At 40.9% G+C, this 20,523-nt stretch overlaps 1 protein-coding gene across 2 annotated transcripts in view; it reads left to right on the top strand.

Annotated features, from left to right (window-relative positions):
• LOC122563757 (stromal membrane-associated protein 2-like) overlaps window positions 1–19,251 on the top strand; it is a 60,168-nt gene extending 40,917 nt beyond the window's left edge. For both annotated transcript variants that reach the window (XM_043717956.1, XM_043717955.1), the window contains exons 9-10: window positions 11,258–11,565; window positions 14,642–19,251. In XM_043717956.1, coding sequence (XP_043573891.1) covers window positions 11,258–11,565; window positions 14,642–14,776 — 443 coding nt within the window. In that variant the 3' untranslated portion in view covers window positions 14,777–19,251. The remainder of the gene's footprint in view (window positions 1–11,257; window positions 11,566–14,641) is intronic.
• The last annotated feature ends 1,272 nt before the right edge of the window (window positions 19,252–20,523 follow it).

Genomic DNA, 20,523 nt, shown 5'->3' with positions numbered 1-20,523 from the left:
CAGTCTTTACTAGGATGGGTCACAGAATCAAAGGATAAGTGGGTATCATTTTGATCCACTGCGCAGACCAGTTTGTTAAATTTGTGCGGTTCTGATGCAGAAACTGAGACCATTCCTGGAGATCCTTGGGATAGCCCTCTTAAGTCAGGAGAGATTAGGACTCAGTGGTTTGAGGATGGTTGACTATTCATAGTAGTGAGCTGGGGTTGCTGAGGATCAGACGGGGGTAATCCCAGTTCCATCAGGCCCACAAATAATGCACTATAAAGTCATCTACCTGTGGTGGAAAAAGCTCCTGCCTGCCTTCCCATGCCGAGTTTCTCAATTCCCAATGCAATAATAGTTCCAATCAAATCTGGCTTTTAGTAGCACTTTGGAAGCTTGATGTAAATCTCATGATGTAAGTGTGGCACCTTTCCAAGATGGAGCACATGCACAGTTGAAATCTGAAGTCACTGATGGCAGGGAAAGTATTTTCCAACGTAAAATCTTTAGTCTACTCCTGACCATTTTTTGGAAAGTTTTAATGTCCACTTCTAGGTATCTTCTGCGCAACACAGAATTCTGTCAGTTCTTTCAGCAGTTATACCTCTTAAATGAGTTTTTAAAAAATTGCTCACTAGGTAAAGGTAAAAGCTAAAGTACCCATAGTCGCAGAGAACCATAAGGCTGCTCTCTCATTAGAGAGAGATGACTGGTGGTGGTTTAACCTGAGGTTACCACATCTTAGGCGAAAGGAGAGGTTGGGAAGGTGGGACTTTCATGTTAACCTCCATTGCTCACTGGGATATAACTTGGCCCTGAGAGTTTGATAAAATATACTCACTATTACGTTACCCTTATGACCATTACCTTTAACAATGGCTCACAGCAAATATGGTGTCTCTAATTTAACTGAAAGAACGACTACGAAATACCAGTGTAGTAGATTTTGTGTGCACTATTATCCCAGACAGGACACCCTTCAGAATGTAACAGGATAGTGAAAACAAAGGGTGCCTTAAACAGGCACTGTAAAATAAATTAAACAACAATCGCCTTTTATGATATTCCAGAATGTAATTGAGAAATCTATGATTTGGAAAATGTTAAAGTCTATTATAAAGATTGTGATAATAGAGCATTTAGAAATGTGCAATCTAATTGTGCCTGACAAATTTATCCCAAGTCTTTAAGGACGTAACAAGTAGGATAAATAAAGGGGAACCGATAGATGTAATATATTAAGATATCCAAAACATGTACAATAAGATACAGCACACTAAATTACTTAAGATGACAGCCCATGGTGGTGCAGTAGTGTATTAGCATGGGTAGGGGATTAGTTAGCTAATATGAGAAGACTCTGGGTAATCCAATGTGGAGGACGGGAAAGATTTGTGGCTGTAAGACCTGCTCCTTTTTTTTTTGAGGTATTTTAGGTGTTGTAGGTGATTTCCTCAAATTCCAGGAGCAGTCATTACTGTTTTTTTTTTAAGCTTTTGCATTGTTTTAGAATTTTGGGGAAGAAAATATCAAAACAATGGCACTTTAAAAAGGAGGAAGAGAGAGACAAAGGCAGAGATCACATGGTCAGAGAATGACCCCGACGCTGCTGTTTGACACAGCAGTGAATCTGCACAGCTACTGCCTTTGTTCTTTCAGTTCAAGTGTCTCTGGACTTTGGAATGTGTCCAAGAAAAATTTAACTAACAGCAAAATTAACAGCTGAACTTGGAGGAATCTGTGTGGGAGAGCTCACAGTCTGAGAGAAGTGGAGAGTTTTTAAATCTAACCTTGCTGTAAATCTACAATGGTGAATAGAGTGGGTTCTTTAATTATGTGCTTCATTGAGATTTGTCTCTTGATTAAATTTTAAAAATATAAAATATAGGTGCTAAGTAAGTCTGGATCATTATTATTTAGAGCACTAAGACAGTGCTATTTTCTGGGTCTGTCGATTGTTAAAGAGCAAAGATGGCCTGAAGTAGAGTGATGTGCCCTTCCTGTTGGATGTGGGAGATGAGGGAGAGTTTCCATGTTACTGTTGATCTTGTCTGCAGGAAGTGCCTTTGGTTGCGAATCCTATCAGATTACATGGATCGCAAGGAGCGGTAGCTAGAGTCAACGAGGAGTTTACAGGAGCTAGGGGGAAATGATGAATGACAGTTATAGACACAGTCAGGTTGACCTGGGTTACCTCCCGGGGAGGAAGGTAGGTAGTGCAGGAGTCTGCTGTGGCTGTCCCCATTGCAAACAAGTATGCTGTTTTGGAAATTGTAGGGTGTGATGGACTCTCAGGGGAATGTAGCACAAACAGCCAAGTTTCTGATACCGAGAATGGCTGTAATGTAAAGAGGGATACATCTGGTTCCAAGTGATCGATTGTGATATGGGACTCTCCAGTCAGAGGCAGACACGGACGTTTTTGCAGCCGCTAGCAAGAAATTAGAATGCCTCCCTGGTACCAGGATCAAGGATATCTCGGAGAGGGTGCAGAATGTTCTCCAAGGGGAGGGGGACCAGCAGGATGTCATCATGCACATTGTAACTAACGACATAGGAAGGGAAATGGATGAGATTCTGAAGGGAGAATATAGGAAGTTAGACAGGAATTTAAAAAGGAGGTCCTTTAGGGTAGTAATATCTGTACTGCTCCTGGTGCTATGAGCTATTGAGGGTAGAAATAGGATGATGGAGCATGAGGAATGCATAGCTGAGGAGCTGGTGCAGGGGAGAAGGGTTGACATTTTTGGATAATTACAATCTCTTTGGGGTAGAGGTGTCCTGTATAAGAAAGACGGATTGCACCTGAATTGGAAGGAGACTATAATACTGGCAGGGAGATTTGCTAGAGTTGCTAGTAAGGTGGGGGGGGGGGGAGGGAACATGGGACGGGGTGGGGGGTGGAGGTGGTGGGGGGAGGTTGGGACCCAGGGAGATAGAGTGCAGTCTGAGACTGGTACACGTGAGAAAAGGAGCAAGTCAAATATTCAAGGCAGGCAGGAACAAAACAGAGAACGAGGTAGGACTGATAATTGAACTGCATTTATTTCAATGCAAGGTTAAACAGGAAAGGCAGGTGAACACAGCGCATGGTTAGGAATATGGGATTGGGATATCATAGCATTTACAGAAACATGGCTCAGGGATGGACAGGACTGGCAGCTTAATGTTCCAGAATTCAAATGATATAGGAAGGATAGAAAGGGGGGGGCAAGGGAGGAGGGGTGTGGCGTTTTTGATAAGAGATATCATTATAGTTGTACTTGGGGAGAATATTCCTGGAAATACATCCAGGGAAGTTATTTGGGTAGAAATAAGAAAGGGATTAATCATCTTATTGGGATTGTACTATAGACCCCCAATAGTCAGGGGGAAATTGAGAAACAAATTTGTAAGGAGATCTCTGTTATCTGTAACAATAATAGCATCATTGTTTACTGTAGATAAGGATATGGAAGATATAGAATGTGGTGGAATAGATGGTGACATCTTGAAAAATGTCCGTATTACAGAGAAAGTAGTGCTGGATGTCTTAAAATATATAAAGGTGAATAAATACCCAGACCTGATTAGATATAGCCTAGAACTCTGTGGGAAGCTAGGGAAGTAATTGCTGGGCCCCTTGCTGAGATATTTGTATCATCGATATAGTCCCAGGTGAGGTGTTGGAAGACTTGGTAGTTGGCTAATGTGGTGCCACTATTTAAGAAAGGTGGTAAGGAAAAGCCAGGGAACGTACAGACCAGTGAGCCTGATGTTGGTGGGAGGCAAGTTGTTGGAAGGAATCCTGACGGACATGATGTACATGTATTTGGAAAGGCAAGGACTGATTAGAGATAGTCAACATGGCTTTGTGCGTTGATTAAGTTTTTTGAAGCAATCCTTTTTGAAAAGGATTGATGAGGGCACAGCGGTGAGCGTGATCAATATCGACTTAAGGCATTCGACAAGGTTCCTCATGGTAGACTAGTTAGATTACATGGAATATAGGGAAAAGAAGCCACTTGCCTGGAGAACTGGCTCAAGGTTAGAAGGCAGGGGGTGATGATGGAGTGTTGCCTTTCAGACTGGAGGTCTGTGACCAGTGGTGTGCCACAAGGATCGGTGCTGGGTCCGCTGTTTTCGTCATTTGTATAAATGATTTGGATGTGAACATAGGAAATTCCTGAAGAAGGGCTTATGCCCGAAACGTCGATTCTCCTGTTCCCTGGATGCTGCCTGACCTGCTGCGCTTTACCAGCAACACATTTTCAGCTCTGATCTCCAGCATCTGCAGACCTCACTTTCTCCTGTATAGTAAGTTTGTAGATTACACCAAAATTGGAGGTGTTGTGGACAGCGAAGAAGGTTACCTCAGAGTACAATGGGATCTTGATCAGGTGGGCCAGTGGGCTGAGGAGTGGCAGATGAAGTTTAATTTAGATAAATGTGAGGTGCTGCATTTTGGAAAGGCAAATCTTAGCAGGATTTATACACTTAATGGTAAGGTCATGGGGAGTGTTGCTGAACAAAGAGACCTTTGAGTGTATGTTCATAGTTCCTTGAAAGTGGAGTTGCAGGTAGATTGGATAGTGAAGACAATGTTTGGTATGCTTGTTTTTATTAGTCAGTGAGTTGAATATGGGAATTGGGGGGGTCATGCTGTAGCTGTACAGGACATTGGTTAGGCCACTTTTGAAATATTCTGTGCAGTTCTGGTCTTCGGCCTATCAGAAAGATGTTGTGAAACTTGAAAGGATTCAGAAAAGATTTTCAAGGATGTTGCCAGGGTTGGAGGATTTGAGCTACAGGGAGAGGCTGAACAGGTTGGGGCTGTTTTCCTTCGAGTGTTGGAGGCTGAGGAGTGACCTTAGAAGTTTATGAAATGATTAAGGGCATGGATAGGGTAAATAGACGAGGTCTTTTCCCTGGGTTGGAGGAGTCCAGAACTAGAGGGCATAAATGTAGGATGAGAGGGGAAAAAATTAAAAGGCACTCACGTAGATGGTGATGCGCGTATGTAATGAGCTGCCAGAAGTGGTGGAGGCTGGTACAATTGCGACTTAAACAAAACATCTGGATGGGTATATGAATAGGAAGGGTTTAGAGGAATATGGCAAATGGGACTAAATTCTGGATGTAGGCTTGCTCACTGAGTTCGAAGGTTCATTTTCAGACATTTTGTCACCATATTAAGTAATATGTTCAGTGAGCCTCTGGACAAAGCACTGCTCGTGTTTCCTGCTTTCTATTTATGTGTCCCAAGGAAACCCAAACATATAAATAAAGCAGGGAAACACGAGCATTGCTTCGGAGGCTTACTGAAGATGTTACCTAGTATGGTGACGAAACGTCTGAAAATGAACTTTCCAGCTCAGCAAGTAAACCTACATCCAGAACCACAACCTGAGCTACAAATCTTCTCAAAACTCGCTAGGACTAAATTCGTTTGGGATATCCGGCCAGCATGGGCGAGTTTGACTGAAGGATCTATTTCCCTGCTGTATATCTCTATGACTATTTTTGAATAAAAGGGGACTTTTCAGGATGACAGCCTGTCATGAGTGGAGTGCCCCGGGGATCATGGCAGGGACCACAATTATTTACAATATTCACGTGACTTGGATGAAAAAAGTGAATGTACTATAGCCATGTTTACAAATAACACACAAATAGATGGCAAGGCAGGTGTTTTAAGATGACAGAATTTACAAGGGGATATAGACAGAAACAAAGAGCAGGCCTTTTGGCCCACTAAGCCTGCGCTAACGCATGATGTCTTTCTAAGCTAAAAATCTTATACCTCCAAGCAGCCTGATTCCCTTTATTCTCTGCCTCTTCATGTATTTGTCAAGCTGCCTCTTCAATTCTGCTATTGTATTCACTGCTGCCGCCATCTCTCTGGCAGCACATTGTGAGCACTTACCTACCCTCTTTGTAAAAGAACTTTGCCTCTCACATCTCCTTTACACTTATCCCTTTTTATCTTAAACCTATGTCTCCTAGTAATCGACATTTCTTGCCACGGAAAAAGCCTTTGACTACCCATGCCCCTCAAACTTTTATAAACTCTTATCAGGCCACCCCCTCAACATTCAAGTTAAAACTATCCAAGTTTGTCCAATCTCACCTCATCACTAATATCCTCCAAACTAGGTGACACCCTGGTGGTGTGGTGACCAGAACTGCACAGAATATTTCAAATGTGGCCAAACTAAAGTTCTATACAGCTCCAAAATAACTTGTCAATTTTGTACTCTATGCTCCAACCGACCTTGTTGACCATCTTGTCCTCTTGTGTTGCCATTTTCAGGGAACTGCAGACCTGTACACCTTGATCTCTCTGTATGTTGATTCCATTTACTATATACTTCCCTCTTGCATTAGATCTCCCCAAATACATCATCTTACATTTGTTCACATTAAACTCCATTTGCCATTTCTCCACCCAAGTATCCAGCCTGTCCATATCTTGCTCCTCTTCTCTAGCAATCCTTCTCGCTATTCACAGCTCCCCCAATTTTTGTGTTGTCCACAAGCTTAGTAATCAGGTCACCTACGTTCTCCTCCAAATAATTTATATATATAACAAACATGCAAGCAACAGTGGTGATCCCTGTGGAACAGTACTGTCACAGATCTGCAATCTGGAAAACACCCTTCTACCGTTAACGCTGTCTTCTATGACTGAGCCAGTCCTGCATCCAGCTTACCATGGAATCCAAAGGATCCGAAAGAACAGGTTAAGTAAATGAGCAGTAACGTAGCAGATGGAATATAATGTCAGGAAATGTAAATTTTGGCAGGAAGAATATAAAAGCTGAATTCTATTTAAATGGGGAAAGGCTGTAGAAATCTGCAGTCCAGGGGGATTTTGCAGGACTAAGTATCACATAAAAAGTAGCATATAAGATCAAGTAATAGGGAAAGCAAATGCAATATTGGCCCTTACTTCAAAGGGAGTGGAGTAAACCAATAGGGAAAGTTTTCTAAAACTATACAAGATGCTAGTCAGACCACAGCTGGAATACTGTGAACAGTTTTGGGTCCCTTTATTCCATTCAAAGATATGTTGGCATTGGAAGTAGTCCAGCAAAAGTTTACTGGGTAAATTCGAGGTACGAAGGGATTTTCTTCTCGAGAGATGTAGAGGATGTTGGGCCTGTACTCATTGGAGTTTCAAAGAATGAGAGGTAGCCATATTGAAACATACAAGATTCTTAGGGACCTAAGCAGGGTAGGTGTGGGATGGTGGTTTCCCCTTACCTAGGACCAGAGGGCATATTCTTCAAAGAAGGGGTCACCCATTTAAGACCAAGATGAGAAGGAATGTCTTCTGAGTCTAATGAATCTCTGGAATTATTTATCACATAGGGTTGTCAAGGCTGAGATAGGTAGCTAGATTTCAAGGATTATAGGGAAACGGCAGGAAAGTGGAGTTGAGGATTATCGTCAGCCATGATCTTAGATGGTGGAGCAAATACGAAGGGCCAAATGGCCTATTTTTGCTTCTCTGTCTTATAGTCTAATGTTCTGTTTGATTTCACCCCCCATCTCAAGATATTAGTAAGCAAAATTAAAGCTCATGGTATCAGAGATAATGTATTGATGTGGATAGGGAACTGATTGGCAGACAGGAATCAGTGGGTTGAAATGCAAGAGTGTGGCAGCGACGAGTTGGGTACCACAGTGTTCAGTGCTGGGACCCCGGCTGTTCACAATATACATTAACAATTTTGCATTTCAACCCACTGGTTCCTGTCTGCCAATCCGTTCCCTATCCACATCAATACATTATCTCTGACACCATGAGCTTTAATTTTGCTTACTAATGTCTTGAGATGGGGGGTGAAATCAAAGGAATTGAATGCAATATCTCCAAATTTGCAGATGACACTAAGTTGGGTGACAGTGTGTGAGGAGGATGCTAAGAGGCTGCAGGGTGACCTGGATGGGCTGGCTGAGTGGGCAGATACTTAGCAAATGCAATATAATATGGATTAGTGTGAGGTTATGCACTTTGGTAGCAAAAAACAGGCAGGCAGATTATTATCTGAATGGTGGCAGTTTAAGGAAAGGTGGTGTGCAACAAGATTTGGATGTCATGGTGGCACAGGTTGGCATGCAGGTGCACTTGGCAATGAGGAAAGCTAATGGCATACTGGCCTTCATGGTGAGAAGACTTTGAGTATAGGAGTAGGGATGTCTTGCTGCAGTTGTACAAAACGCTTGGTGAGGCAACACCTCATGTTCAGTTTTGGTCTCCTAGCCTGAGGGAGTCCAGCGAAGGTTCACCAAATGGATTCCTGGGATAAAGGAGTGAGATATGAAGAAAGATTGGGTTGACTGGGATTGTACTCTCTGGAATTTAGAAAAATGCTGGGGAGGGGCAACTCACAGAAACATACAAAATCCTGATGGCACTGGATCGAGAAGTTGCAGGGAGAATGTTGGGGAAGTCCAGAACCATGGGTCACTGTCTAAAAATAAGGTGTAAGCCATTCAGGACTGACATGAGGAAGACTTTTTTCACTCAGTTATGAACTTGTGGAATTCTCTACCACAGAAAGCTATTGGGACCAGTTTGTTTGATATATTCAAGAGGGAGCTGGATGTGATCCTTGTGGCTATAGGGATCAAGGAGTATGGAGAGAAAGTGGGATTTGAAATTGCATGATCAGCCATGATCATATTAAATGGTGGTGCAGGTTCGAAGGGCCGAATGGCTGACTCCTGCACCTATTTTCTATTTTCCTTTCACCCAACAATGAGGCTGAAATTTCGCACCAGCCTTTCATCCTGTCTCCAGTTCTATGTATTTTCACTGATAATCTTCGCAGAGTGCTTTGTTAACTTGAGCTTTGATAGCATTTAATGGTGTGAATGGCGCAGCCTCCTTAACATCTGTGCTGCACGATGTGCTGTGAGTTGCGTTGTGACAGTTTGAGGCCATGTTGATTCAGTGTAGGATTCATGGTGTAAAGTTTTTGTTAGTGAGTCAGGTGGTGATTAGATACAACAGACTGCTTCAGAAATCTGTTCCTCCTTGATGCTGAAGGAGATTTATTTAAACTCACAAATGTACAACACAGTTGGCTTGGTTCTTTGAAAACGTGGGTGTGCTTAGTCTCAGGTGCCTGCATTTTTCTGTTACCATATGTTTTCCACTTCAAGTACTTGTCCAGTTCCCTTTTAAAATTGTTTATGGATTCAGCTTCCACCATCTGTGCAGATCAAATGTTTTCGAAGCTAACAACTCTTGAGTGAAAATATGTCTCCTTACCTCCCCTCCATGTTCTTTTAAAGTCAGGGATCAAATTGACTGAAATTTTTGGATTATATATCTTCATTCACTGAATTGTTAGATCAGATTTTAGAGAGAGAACAGTTAATACACAACAACTAAACTCAGAACTTGCAATTGGTTAAGGACTGTACAGATCTAGACATGGATTGTTTGAACTTGCAAGCAAGTGATGTTCTGATCCCGACACGACAGACGCCAGAAGTGGTCCTCCCAAGGTTATGTCTCGTACAAATAAACACTGTCATTTATAATGCACTGTCTTTCCATAATTTTCCTCCCACAGTACATGACACTCCTCTCAGAGAGCGCCAACTTCCACATTTCTACCAACTTTGCCAACTTTCTAAGTGTTTTTAATTTATCTTGGGGCATTAGTGTTACTGGCAAGCCTGGCATTTATTGCCCTGGGCAGCTGGTGGTGGGCCTGTCCCTGAACTATAGCTGAAAACAGTTTGTTGCAGATTTCCAATTTGTTTCAGAGGGCGCTCAAAAGTCAGCCATATATAGGGCAGACTGGAGAGCAGGCTTCCATTCCTCAAGGGCTTCAATGAACCAGTTAAAATTTATAACAATCACAGTGACTTTTACGAAGGCTTTTATTTCTATTTAATTGAATTGAAGAGCTGAGGTGGGTTTTGAACTCCCGATTCAGTGGACTTTTGGTCCAGGCCTCTAGGTTCCGAATTCATTCCGGTAAACATTACTTTTTCATACCTAACTGAAATATATAATCTATTAAGGAATTTACACATGGTGAGCTTTCTGATATCAACAGTTCCACTTGTTTTGTGATCTTACCTATTCACTATGTTTCAGTCAGTCGAGTTGCCTTGAGCCCAACTGTTCCTGACTGATATTCATATGTGAACAGTCCCACTGTCATATTTGCTAAAGATAGATTTCTTCCACTATCTTGTGTATTTATCAAAGCACCATACCTTTGCAGCACTATCAATTTGTAATCAATACAAGTTAGGAATGAATATGGCATTTGCGAGGCTTTGAAGGTTTTGTGGTTTGACACCATATGACCTATATGAGGCAACACCAAGTTATCATACCTGAAGCTGAGTCCTGGTTTAACCGTTTATCTGAAAACCTCGAGACCAACTGTTTTCTGGTTGTTGGATACAAGGCAGTAAACAGGTTTGTGCAGTTTTAACCACCAATTCTAACTTGGCAAATAGGTTTAAAGTCAAGGTCACAGTATCTACTGGTATTTCAGGGACATTTCCAGTTCTTCTGATTCTGTTGGGAAATCTTTGTCACTTTGCTTAATGAATCCATTAAATAATTCTGAATTTTTAATAATCCATTAAATATTAATTAATTTACTTCCAATTAAGTAATGGTTATTAGTTTCTGTACTGGCTGCACTTAACTATTATCGATCTCATTGTATGCGTAAATGTATACATAACATTCCCAGAAGAGAGGAATCAGGCACAAAGCAATCTCCAAATCACTTGCATTTACCAAAATGCATTTCGGTCCACCATCAGTCTGTTGGAAATAACTGCTTAACCTGAACAAACCTAAAAGCAATGTTTATCTTTCCCCAGGGACCAGACGGACCTGTAGACTTGCTGAGTTTGGGCTCTTTGTGGTAAAAAAAAAATCTTGGCTTTTAGATTTATTCGGGTTTATTTGGGCTGAGCAAAGTTGTTTTTCCAAAGGGCCAAAACTCAGGATGTCTACAGATCCATTTGGGTCCATTTTCAAAAAGGTCTTCAGTTTTTAATCTCCTTGGTTTTCAGATCGGATCTGTACTGTCTTTCACATGATTTTGCATTTCTATTGTTTTCTATTTAATGTGACCTCTAGCATTTGCAGCTTATGCTTCAACTACATTTCATGTTTTTCAAGAGTCTGGAGATGTCACTTAAATTTGCATATGCGTTCTTTGTAATCCTGCATAACAGAAGCTGGCACAATGAACCCATTTAAAAAGCAAAGAAATGACTGGTCTCTCTCTCTTTTTTACAGGCACAATGTTTATGGCTTCTGCACAGGTGCCCTACGCTCCCTGTATGCCATCTGGTTACACCAATTTCCCACCTGTGGGTAGTGCAGTAACACCAGCTGGCGGCATGCTGAGTAATGTAGGGCAGTCAATGGGCATGATGGCCCCAGTGGCAATACCAGGAGGATATGTAGGTGGTGTACAAGCTAGAGTAATGGGCATGCCCAGTGGGATGATGGCACAACAGGGAGCCTACATGGGTGGATTGGCCATGCCTCAGCCGGTATACGGGGTACAACAGGCACAGCAGCTACAATGGAACATCACCCAGGTAAGCAGCATTCCTGCATGCAATTCAATGTCTTAGCACAGTATTCACAGCATTCTCGGGTGTATGGTAACCTGGGCAAACCTGCTACAATAGGCCCCTCAGGATGTTGTTCAAGAGGGAATTGCAACTCTCAGTCAAATATCCATCCGTAATCTATGCTGGGGATAGATATGGATGGATATTGCTTGACATTTTCTTTCTCTCTAACCTGTTTGTTTCAATGCATGCCACTTTTATATGTTTTGGCCATGGACACATGGCATCATAATGTGAAGACCTCATGAACTGTCTGCATAGTACCTAGCAATTTCTCTGTGAGTGTGTAGAGTTAGTGGACCATTTTTTAGCTCCAGTATGACAATGACTTCCTGGACCACTTCACAGAGCAGTAATGGGCCAATCACAATTGTGTGGGATATACTGATCAGATCAGATCAGATAAGGGTTGTAAATGTTCTTCCCTAAAGGACATGATTAAATGGGTTGAGTTTTCATAACAATCCAACAACCTCAAGCTCACGTCTACAGATCGATCCATTCAGTTTTGAACAATGGACAAGAGAAGGGGGATCTGATTTGAAGTGTACATTGACAGGAGCAGGGAGAGCGACTGACTATTGTACAATAATCATTGTGTCCCACCTCCTCCTGGGTGGTTTCCAGCAAGAATCAAGTCATATTCAGCTCTTGGCAAAGGAACTAGAGGAAGATGAAATTTGTTTTTATGTATTGAGTTGTTATGATTCAGAATGAAGTCTTGAAAGGATAGCAGAAACCAATTTAATGGCAACTTTATGCAGATTGGATAAATATTTTGATCATATATATAAATTTGCAGGTCTTTAGAAATTGAGCAGTAAAATGGGACTAATTGCTTTGTTCTTTCAAAAAGCTAGCAAGCATGATGGGCTGAATGGTCTACTGCACTGTAAGATTCTATGATTGAGGAGGCAGAGCTGGCTGAGATTGGCACTTGTATTGTCATGATGTCAGTTAGTGGTACCTCTGGGCAAGTTAGGTCCCAGAATGAAACCAGGCTTGATGGATCATGTGCTTAATTTTTGTTGTTGATTACAGTGGTGGTCAGTCACAGAAATTCACAAAAGGTTGCAGATGTTTAACTCAACAAGTTCATTACTCAAAAGAAATTATGTATAAAAGGCAATTTAGAAAGGTCATAACACAGACAGCAAAATAAAATTTGTTTGTTTCCCAGCTATATACTTTAATAGATAATGAAATCTTAAATATCATTCCTAAGTTGACTCTTTAATTCCTTATTTAATCGAATCTTCTTGGATCGCCTGTTGAGACAACTGCTTTCCCAGCCTGCTGGCATTAATCTCTTTGCAATTCTCATGGATTGAACCCATTTACAGTTATGATAGCATAGGCACATTCAACATGAAGATTTGACAAATTAAATCTCTCCTGCTAAGAGAAAACTATTCATTGAACTGAGACTTGACTCCCTGTCAGGTGGAAGCTGTTTTCCTTTCTGAACTGAACTCCTGAATTGTAGTCAGAATTAAACCTAGTGATTGGACTCTGATCTGTCAGAAACACAGGAGAATAAATGTTAACATGACAGTGGTCCAGCCAGGCACTTGACTGAGTTGCACGCCTTCCTGGAAGTTACATTGTTAGGGTACTGTTCCAAATTACTTTCTGACCTCTGTTTTTAAAAAAAATTGTCTTCACAAAACTGAAACCATGTGCCTGCCTCTATGTTTAAGTTCCAAATTCTGTGATGTTATATATTATTCATCTTCTATCATAATCTTCTGGTTGGAAAGATTATACGCTGAGTGCCACATGCACCTCTGTAGAAATCCATTTGTGTCTTTCACTTAAAAAGGAATTTGTGTTCAGACCGACTTGAGGAAAGGGCGCTGCTTCTCAAGCCCCCTCTGTCAGGATAACTACAAAGGTCAATGATTTATTTGAAATATGCAAAGTCCCCAGTTTATTGTTTGATGGAATGAGGTTAACAAAAATCATTTTTCAGGTTCCTGCACTCAACAAGAACTAATGTTTATTACACAAATAAATTCTCGCCACAGGTAAACAACTATGAACTATCAAAATATAACTCTACTAGTTGAAAGTCGTTAACAGTTGTTCATCTGTTGACTGGCACTGATTCCCTTTTAAACCTCTGTACAATCGGACGACATCACAGCATTGACATTATGGGTGGAGGGGGAAAAATCTGAGAAACACAGTTTAATAGCATCAGACCATTGGGTTCAATGAGATGTTCATTTTGCTTCCCAAGACCTTGTGTTGTTTGATTTGCTTTCACCAGATGCTTTACAAGAGACCCAGGATAATTGGTACACTCATTACAAAGTCTCTTAGTTACAGTTAAAGGCAGCAGTTTATAGGAACTGGTGGGAGAAAATGACCACCTTTCTCCAGGCTTCAAATATTTTTACTGCAGAAAAATTGACAGAGTCTATTCTTCCAGAAGGAAATTGAAGAGATGCATGGAGGAACACTGGAAGTGTTCCATTATCTGCCATGGAGGAAATTGAAGAGATGTCCTCAAGCTGATCACTTCCTACATCTACTTCTGATCACATTTACACAAACCAATCAGCGACCTCTTGTCAGTTGAATTATGCTTTGTATCCACCCCTGTGCTGTGCTGTCTTGTCTCACTTCCCCCATAGCTTGCAAAGCAGCAGTGTAAACAATGTGTTCCAGTAATTTATTTTCAAAAGCACAGTAATTCTTTCCCAAATCCTTGGTTTTAAAACAGTCCACTCCAATTTCGGTCCACAATCTAATAAGAAAAATAAAAGGATGCAGTCTTTACAAATGGTCTTCTATTCCTTTGACGGACCAGCAGCTGGGACCGTTCCATTTCTTGAAGTTCAGCTCCCCATCAAAGATTACACCTGAAATTACCAATTTAATGTACATCTGTTACATCAAAATTCTGTCCTTCGTGTTGATTTGTCAGCCCTATCTGGTCCCAATTCAGCCTGTCCTTCAGTTCATTTGTGTGCCTGGGTAAAGACTGAATGTAAAGATCATACCCAGTGCCTCACTTGACTTTGTTTAATTTCAGATGACTCAGCAGATGGCAGGAATGAATTTCTATGGTGCCAATGGGATGGTGAATTATGGACAATCATCAGTTCCCATGGGAGCGGGAGCAGCTCCAGCAACTGGGCAATCTCTGGGCACCCAGATGTGGAAATAACTGGACCAGAAGTAAACAAGGAATGACAATCGCTCTGTGTTTCAGAACCATGGCTTCTTCTCTACTTCAGCCAGTTTGCTGTGTGCGATCTCAACTCCATTTTTGCCTGTAGATCCTTCACAGACTTGGCGAGAAATTCACCATCAAAACAGCAGCCATCATTACCAAAGTCAATTTTTAAAACCAATATTTTTTTCCCAAAGGTGGATTCTTTGGGAGCGTGTTCCTTCAAACAAAGTGTGGGAGGGGTGTGTGATCTTTGCTCAGTGCAACTTTAGCCACTTGTAATTGTTTAAATCTGTTTGCCATTCAGTTTGTGACCCAATAGCAACACATCCCACCATGCCTTGTTATTAGTGCTGATTTACAATTGATATATAGGGCTCTGAGAGAAATGATCAGGAGACAGCTATTCAGTTTGTGACGAGCATGATAATAATGCAAAGGATAATTATAATTACTCATGTCTTGTTAATCAGCCTGAACTTTGTTAAACAGGATGCAAATGTATGAACCGAAGCATATATGTGCCTCACATATAACACAGGCCTCCTTCAACTGGGTTAAAAACCTTTGGTAAACGCACACCTCTTAAAGCTGTCTTATTAGGTTAATTGTTTGGCTGATAACCATTACGTAACTGGTATTGTTTACAGTAATTTATATAGTGCTGCTACATTAACAGTTCATCTGTTGATTGGCACTGATTCCATATTTAAATTGTAACAGCTAGTTTGGAATTTAGTTACAGATTAGCAAATCTTAGTTGGAGGAATAAGACAGCACACAGGAAATTGAGAACTTTCTTATTCTATAATTTGTGACCAATATTATCTAGCACAAGGTCCAAACGGGTTAGCTAAGACTTGACCCTCTGCCTCTCTGAGGGTGAAATGTCTTGCTCAGTACAAAACCTATCAGCTCACTCATTAGCCAATTAATCTCATCACAGGTCTGCTTTTAAACTGCAAACAAAGTGTTTAAGTGGAGCTCAGTGCATTTTTGTGAGAATGTTGAATAATAACAGAGGAAGATCAAGAGTGGAGAGATCTGCCAGTGTTTGAGATTGGTATTCATGGATTGTGGATACAGGGCTTCAAGGCTAGAATGAGGTAGAGAGGGATAACATTCGCATACTTCCTTGGTCAAATTACTTACTTTGTTAATCTTAGGTCGGTGGTCTATTTAAGCTATTTGCATTTTAGCAGATTGGCTCTTTGGTTGAGGGAAAAGTTTAAATGCACAAATTTGATTCTGTTTCTTCCATCTTGTAGGTGGCTGAAGACAGAGGACTCAAGGTGGTGTTCTTGGTTGGTATACTGAGCCTGGGTTGACATGCACAGCACATACTTGAATTATCAACACCTGACATTGTGTGTGGAAGGGAGGAAGCACAGTGTTCACCGCAGGGTCAACACTTGATGATTTTCCCTGCAGTCACAAATCTATATCCCATTCTTCTCTCCTGACAATCTCCCTCTCTCAAACTATGAGTGTTAGACCACGCGCTAGCACTGATCGGAGTTTAATTGTACAAAAGAAGTAGCTAGTTTGAAAGACTTTGAACAGATACTGTGAAACAACTGGAAGCAGAATATGGGGAATGGCATGTGGGAAGTAAAGCACCACACATCTGTGCGATTGTCTGATCACCTGTAGCCAGTTTGAATGGAGAGTGCCCTTTGATTTCTTGTGTTTGGTTTTTATTTTTTTGTGTGTTGGGAAAAGATAGAATTCCTTTTGCACTTAACAATTACTTTGCTGCTTTAACTAATTTCCAAAAGTGTTAAGGAGGAATGCTGGGCAGTTAAGAGACCTGATCCACTAAAGCACACCTCATGGGATTTCTCACGAGTTCGCTAATTAGATTTGGGGCAAATGTCACGTTTACAATTTTAGAAATATTGGTTTTTGCTGGGTCATTACACCTGAATAGGGAATTCTAAAAATGTAATATTTTTAACTCTCTGTTTATAGCATATATACCAGAACGTTATGATCTGTAGTTAAAGTTGTAAGTAGATTAGGGCAGTTGTCTAAGGAACTGGTGAACGAGAGCTGGCTGGTGGAGCTCAGCTTTGGATTTTCAATTTTTTTTACAAAACTGACTCACTAAAGGCAAGTGGAGTGAACCTTTGCATCCAGTAGTTAGTCAAACTGTAACAGTTTGGAATCTACATAGTCCTAAAGGATATTAAGTGATTTGAAACACAGCAAAAACTTCCAAATGCATTGGCTTTTGTAATGCAGACCCCATTTAGGTTTGCTCTAAGTCTGAAAAAATTCAGGAAATATTACCCTTACATAATCTGAATTGTTGTTTGGCAATATTTGAATCATTTAATAACCTAGTACAGAATAATTGGAAACTCAAAACTCAACTGATGATCGGCTGTGTGTTTCTCTGCTTCTAATTTCTGATTAACTAACGTGTAAATGTTGGACTCAGGGTTTCAGGTCAAAAGGAAATGTAAAATTGGCAAGGATCTGCCGTGAAAATGCCTATACTTTGAGCTGTGAATGAGAATACTGTTTACAGAATGCAATGTTTATCTTGTACTGAAGTAGTATGATTATCAGTTGAATTCTCCCTATAGCATTTCCGCATGTAATTCCCAGCGGTGAGTGGTTGCCTCTGTTTTTGGTACTGTAATTTTGGTGGTAGGTCTTTGGATTTCACAAAAGTCACTGTTTACTATCTCTCATATTGATGTTCTCTCCATTTGGTTTTAGTTGAGCAGTCGGCAGTACTTGTGGAGTGTAATGAACTGTGTAATTGTTTTGATTTCCCCAATTCCAGAGTAGACTGCTGTGTGGGGCGTGTGACCTCTGCTCTGTGGGTCTGTTTCTCTCCCTGCTTCATGCTGCATCAAGAGTTGAATCCCTGCCCTCTTTGCCCCTTGGGCTGATAGTGTAGTCTGGACCCCGTTTTCTATGTTCGCTGAATTGAGCAAGTGGTCTGAGTTCATTCTTCTATCTGGTCATAAAAAGGTGCATTCAAACTGCAGTTATTTCCAAATTCAAAGCCACTTTTATATAGATGCAGGTCTTCTGTGTGTTTGTGTGTGAGAGAAAGCTCACTTTCACAAGTTCTCCCAAGTTTTCTCCTTTGAATCGACTGTGTAATTCCTGAGGGAGATTGACAGATGTTGGTATTCCCCACAATCTGGATTGAAATGGCATTGATATAAAAGAGGTTTATGTACTGTCCTGTTAATGACTGAATGTTCACTTGCATCCGTGATGAAGTAGGGCAGGGAATTAAAATCCTTGTCTTCTGGGTATTGGTGATGTTCAGGAGAGGTTCTAGATGAAGCTTTAATGTTTGGATGAAACTTTAATGTGTTATTTAGAGATATATGAATATATTAATATAAAGCTGATGTGTGCTATTTTTATGAGGCTTTTTTATATAAAACAAATTCCTGTATATTAACAGTGCTGCAAAAAATTAATACCATTTATATATCTTAGGAAGGTCAACTTGTGTGGCCAGTAAAGAGAGATTATACAATACCAATTTTCAATGCACAATTGAGACAGTACTCCAAATAAGTAAAATGGCAATTGCGCTTTAAGCTAAAGAGAGAATAATAGTTATACAGAGCTCAGGGGGTAAAAGGCATTATTTTGTTATAGTTAACTTTGGCACGATGGTTTGTACCACACACATCTCACATGGTGGCTGATTAAGGTATGCAGGTTTTTTGGGGGGCATGTGGCCCTATCCAAAAATACTCACTCATTTATGTTACTGGAATATAAAGGATAACTTTGTGTTAGATTGGAAATTGAAAATTATTTTTAGAATACACAAGTTGTGTTTTTTGAACTCTACCCTTTTCTGCTTGCTGTTCTGCGAGTTTCCTGTTCATTGATTGGAAGAATGGTCCAGATACTTGCAGCAATGTTTGTTCCCAGAGTCAGTTCTGTCAGGATGGGTCAGAGATCGTTTTTTTTTTTAAAAGGGTCATGGGTTGACTGGTTTAAGACCAAGGGACATGAACTTTGAACCGCTGTGCTGTTTTCATTTCCAGCCTCACCATCACTTGGCTGCTAACTGCCATTGCCACAGACTGCTTTGTCTGCAATCAATTCTGAACCATTATGAAGCTCAATGTTATTCCTGTGCAGTGGCACTCATCCAAAACCATTTTAATCTTTTGATATTGTTTGTCTACTGAATTGCTTGGGACCAACTCAATATTCAGCGTGAGGCAAAGTGTTACTTTGTGCTCCCCATCATACACTCTGATTTAACTGAGAATTTGCTATGCTGTTAGTGCACAATTCCATTCTTCATTGTAAGCATGGCCAGCAATGGAATAACCTATCTGTGAATGTTTCCATATTCTGGTTTTCTGCTTCCAGCTCTGTCCTGTACAATATAAATAAATATATTCTCATTGTAATATAAAGCTTGAGGGGAAATGGAAAATAAAGATTTTATTAAAGTTTTACTTTGTATACTGAAAGGAGCTGTGTTTTATTTGAAATGTCTCTCGACTCATTCCATGTGTTAGACACTTTCCCATTATTGAAACATTTTTTTCTTTTGTGAGATGAGGGCATCATTGACAAGGCCAGCTTTTGTTGTCCATCCTGAATTGCCCTGAGAACTGAACAGTTTGCTCAGCATGTTGTACTGTTCTGTGTGAAATAGTCGACCCTGTGGTTGTGGTTATAGAGTCACATAATGCCATACCAGGTAAGGACAGCAGATTTCTTTCCTTAAAGGACCCTGGTGAATCAGATGGGTTTTTACCACAATCACTGAGGTGAGCATTCAATTCTAAACTCTCTCTTAAATAATTGAATTGAGCTTCTCCTGGCTGGCATCATAGGATTTGAGCATGTATCCATAAGAACCAAGAACAGGAGTCGGCCATCTGGCCCTTCGAGCCTGCTCCCCCATTCAATAAGATCATGGCTGATCTTTTTGTGCCCTCAGCTCCACTTACCCGCCCTCTCACTATAACCCTTAATTCCTTTAGTGTTCAAAAAATTATCTATCTTAACTTTAAAAACACTTACTAAGGAAGCCTCAACCACTTCACTTGACAGGGAATTCCAGATTCACAACCCTCTGGGTGAAGAAGTTCCATCTCAATTCAGTCCAAAATCTGTTCACCCTAACTTTGAGGCTGTGTCCAGTTCTCCCAGTTCCATCCACCAGTGGAAACATCTTGTCTACATCTATCTTATCTATTCCCTTCATAATTTTCTATGTTTGTTTCTACAAGATCTCACTCATTCTTCTAAATTCCAATTTCAGTCTCTCCTCTTAAGTCAACACCCTCAACTCCAGAATCAACCCAGTGAACCTCCTCTGCACCCCTTGAAGGATCCCAAGCTGGAAGATCAACCACACAGCATCAATGTCACCAATATTCTTATCTTCCCCAATTCCCACAACTCATCCCAGATCCAACCATCCAACTTGGCTCCACCTTCTTGACCTGCCCATCTTCCTTTCCACTTATTTGCTCCATCACCCTCTCTAATCTATCACTATCACCCCCACCTGCATCTACCTGCTACCTTCGCCCCCACCTCCACATTTAGCTCTCAGCCACCTTGTTTCCCCCCCACCCCCCAAAACAATCCTGATGAAGGGCTTATACCTGAAATGTCTAGTCTCCTGCTTCTCAGATACTGTCTGACCTGCTGTGCTTTTCCAGTGCCACACTTTTCACTACTGGTATCCTAGGGTTTAGATAGACTTGCAATGCTATTAGGGAGGGGGT

Source organism: Chiloscyllium plagiosum, chromosome 27, assembly GCF_004010195.1.
Source record: "Chiloscyllium plagiosum isolate BGI_BamShark_2017 chromosome 27, ASM401019v2, whole genome shotgun sequence".
Lineage (NCBI taxonomy): Eukaryota > Metazoa > Chordata > Chondrichthyes > Orectolobiformes > Hemiscylliidae > Chiloscyllium > Chiloscyllium plagiosum.
Note: the sequence above shows the minus strand (reverse complement) of the source record. Positions and strands in the feature narration are given on the sequence as shown.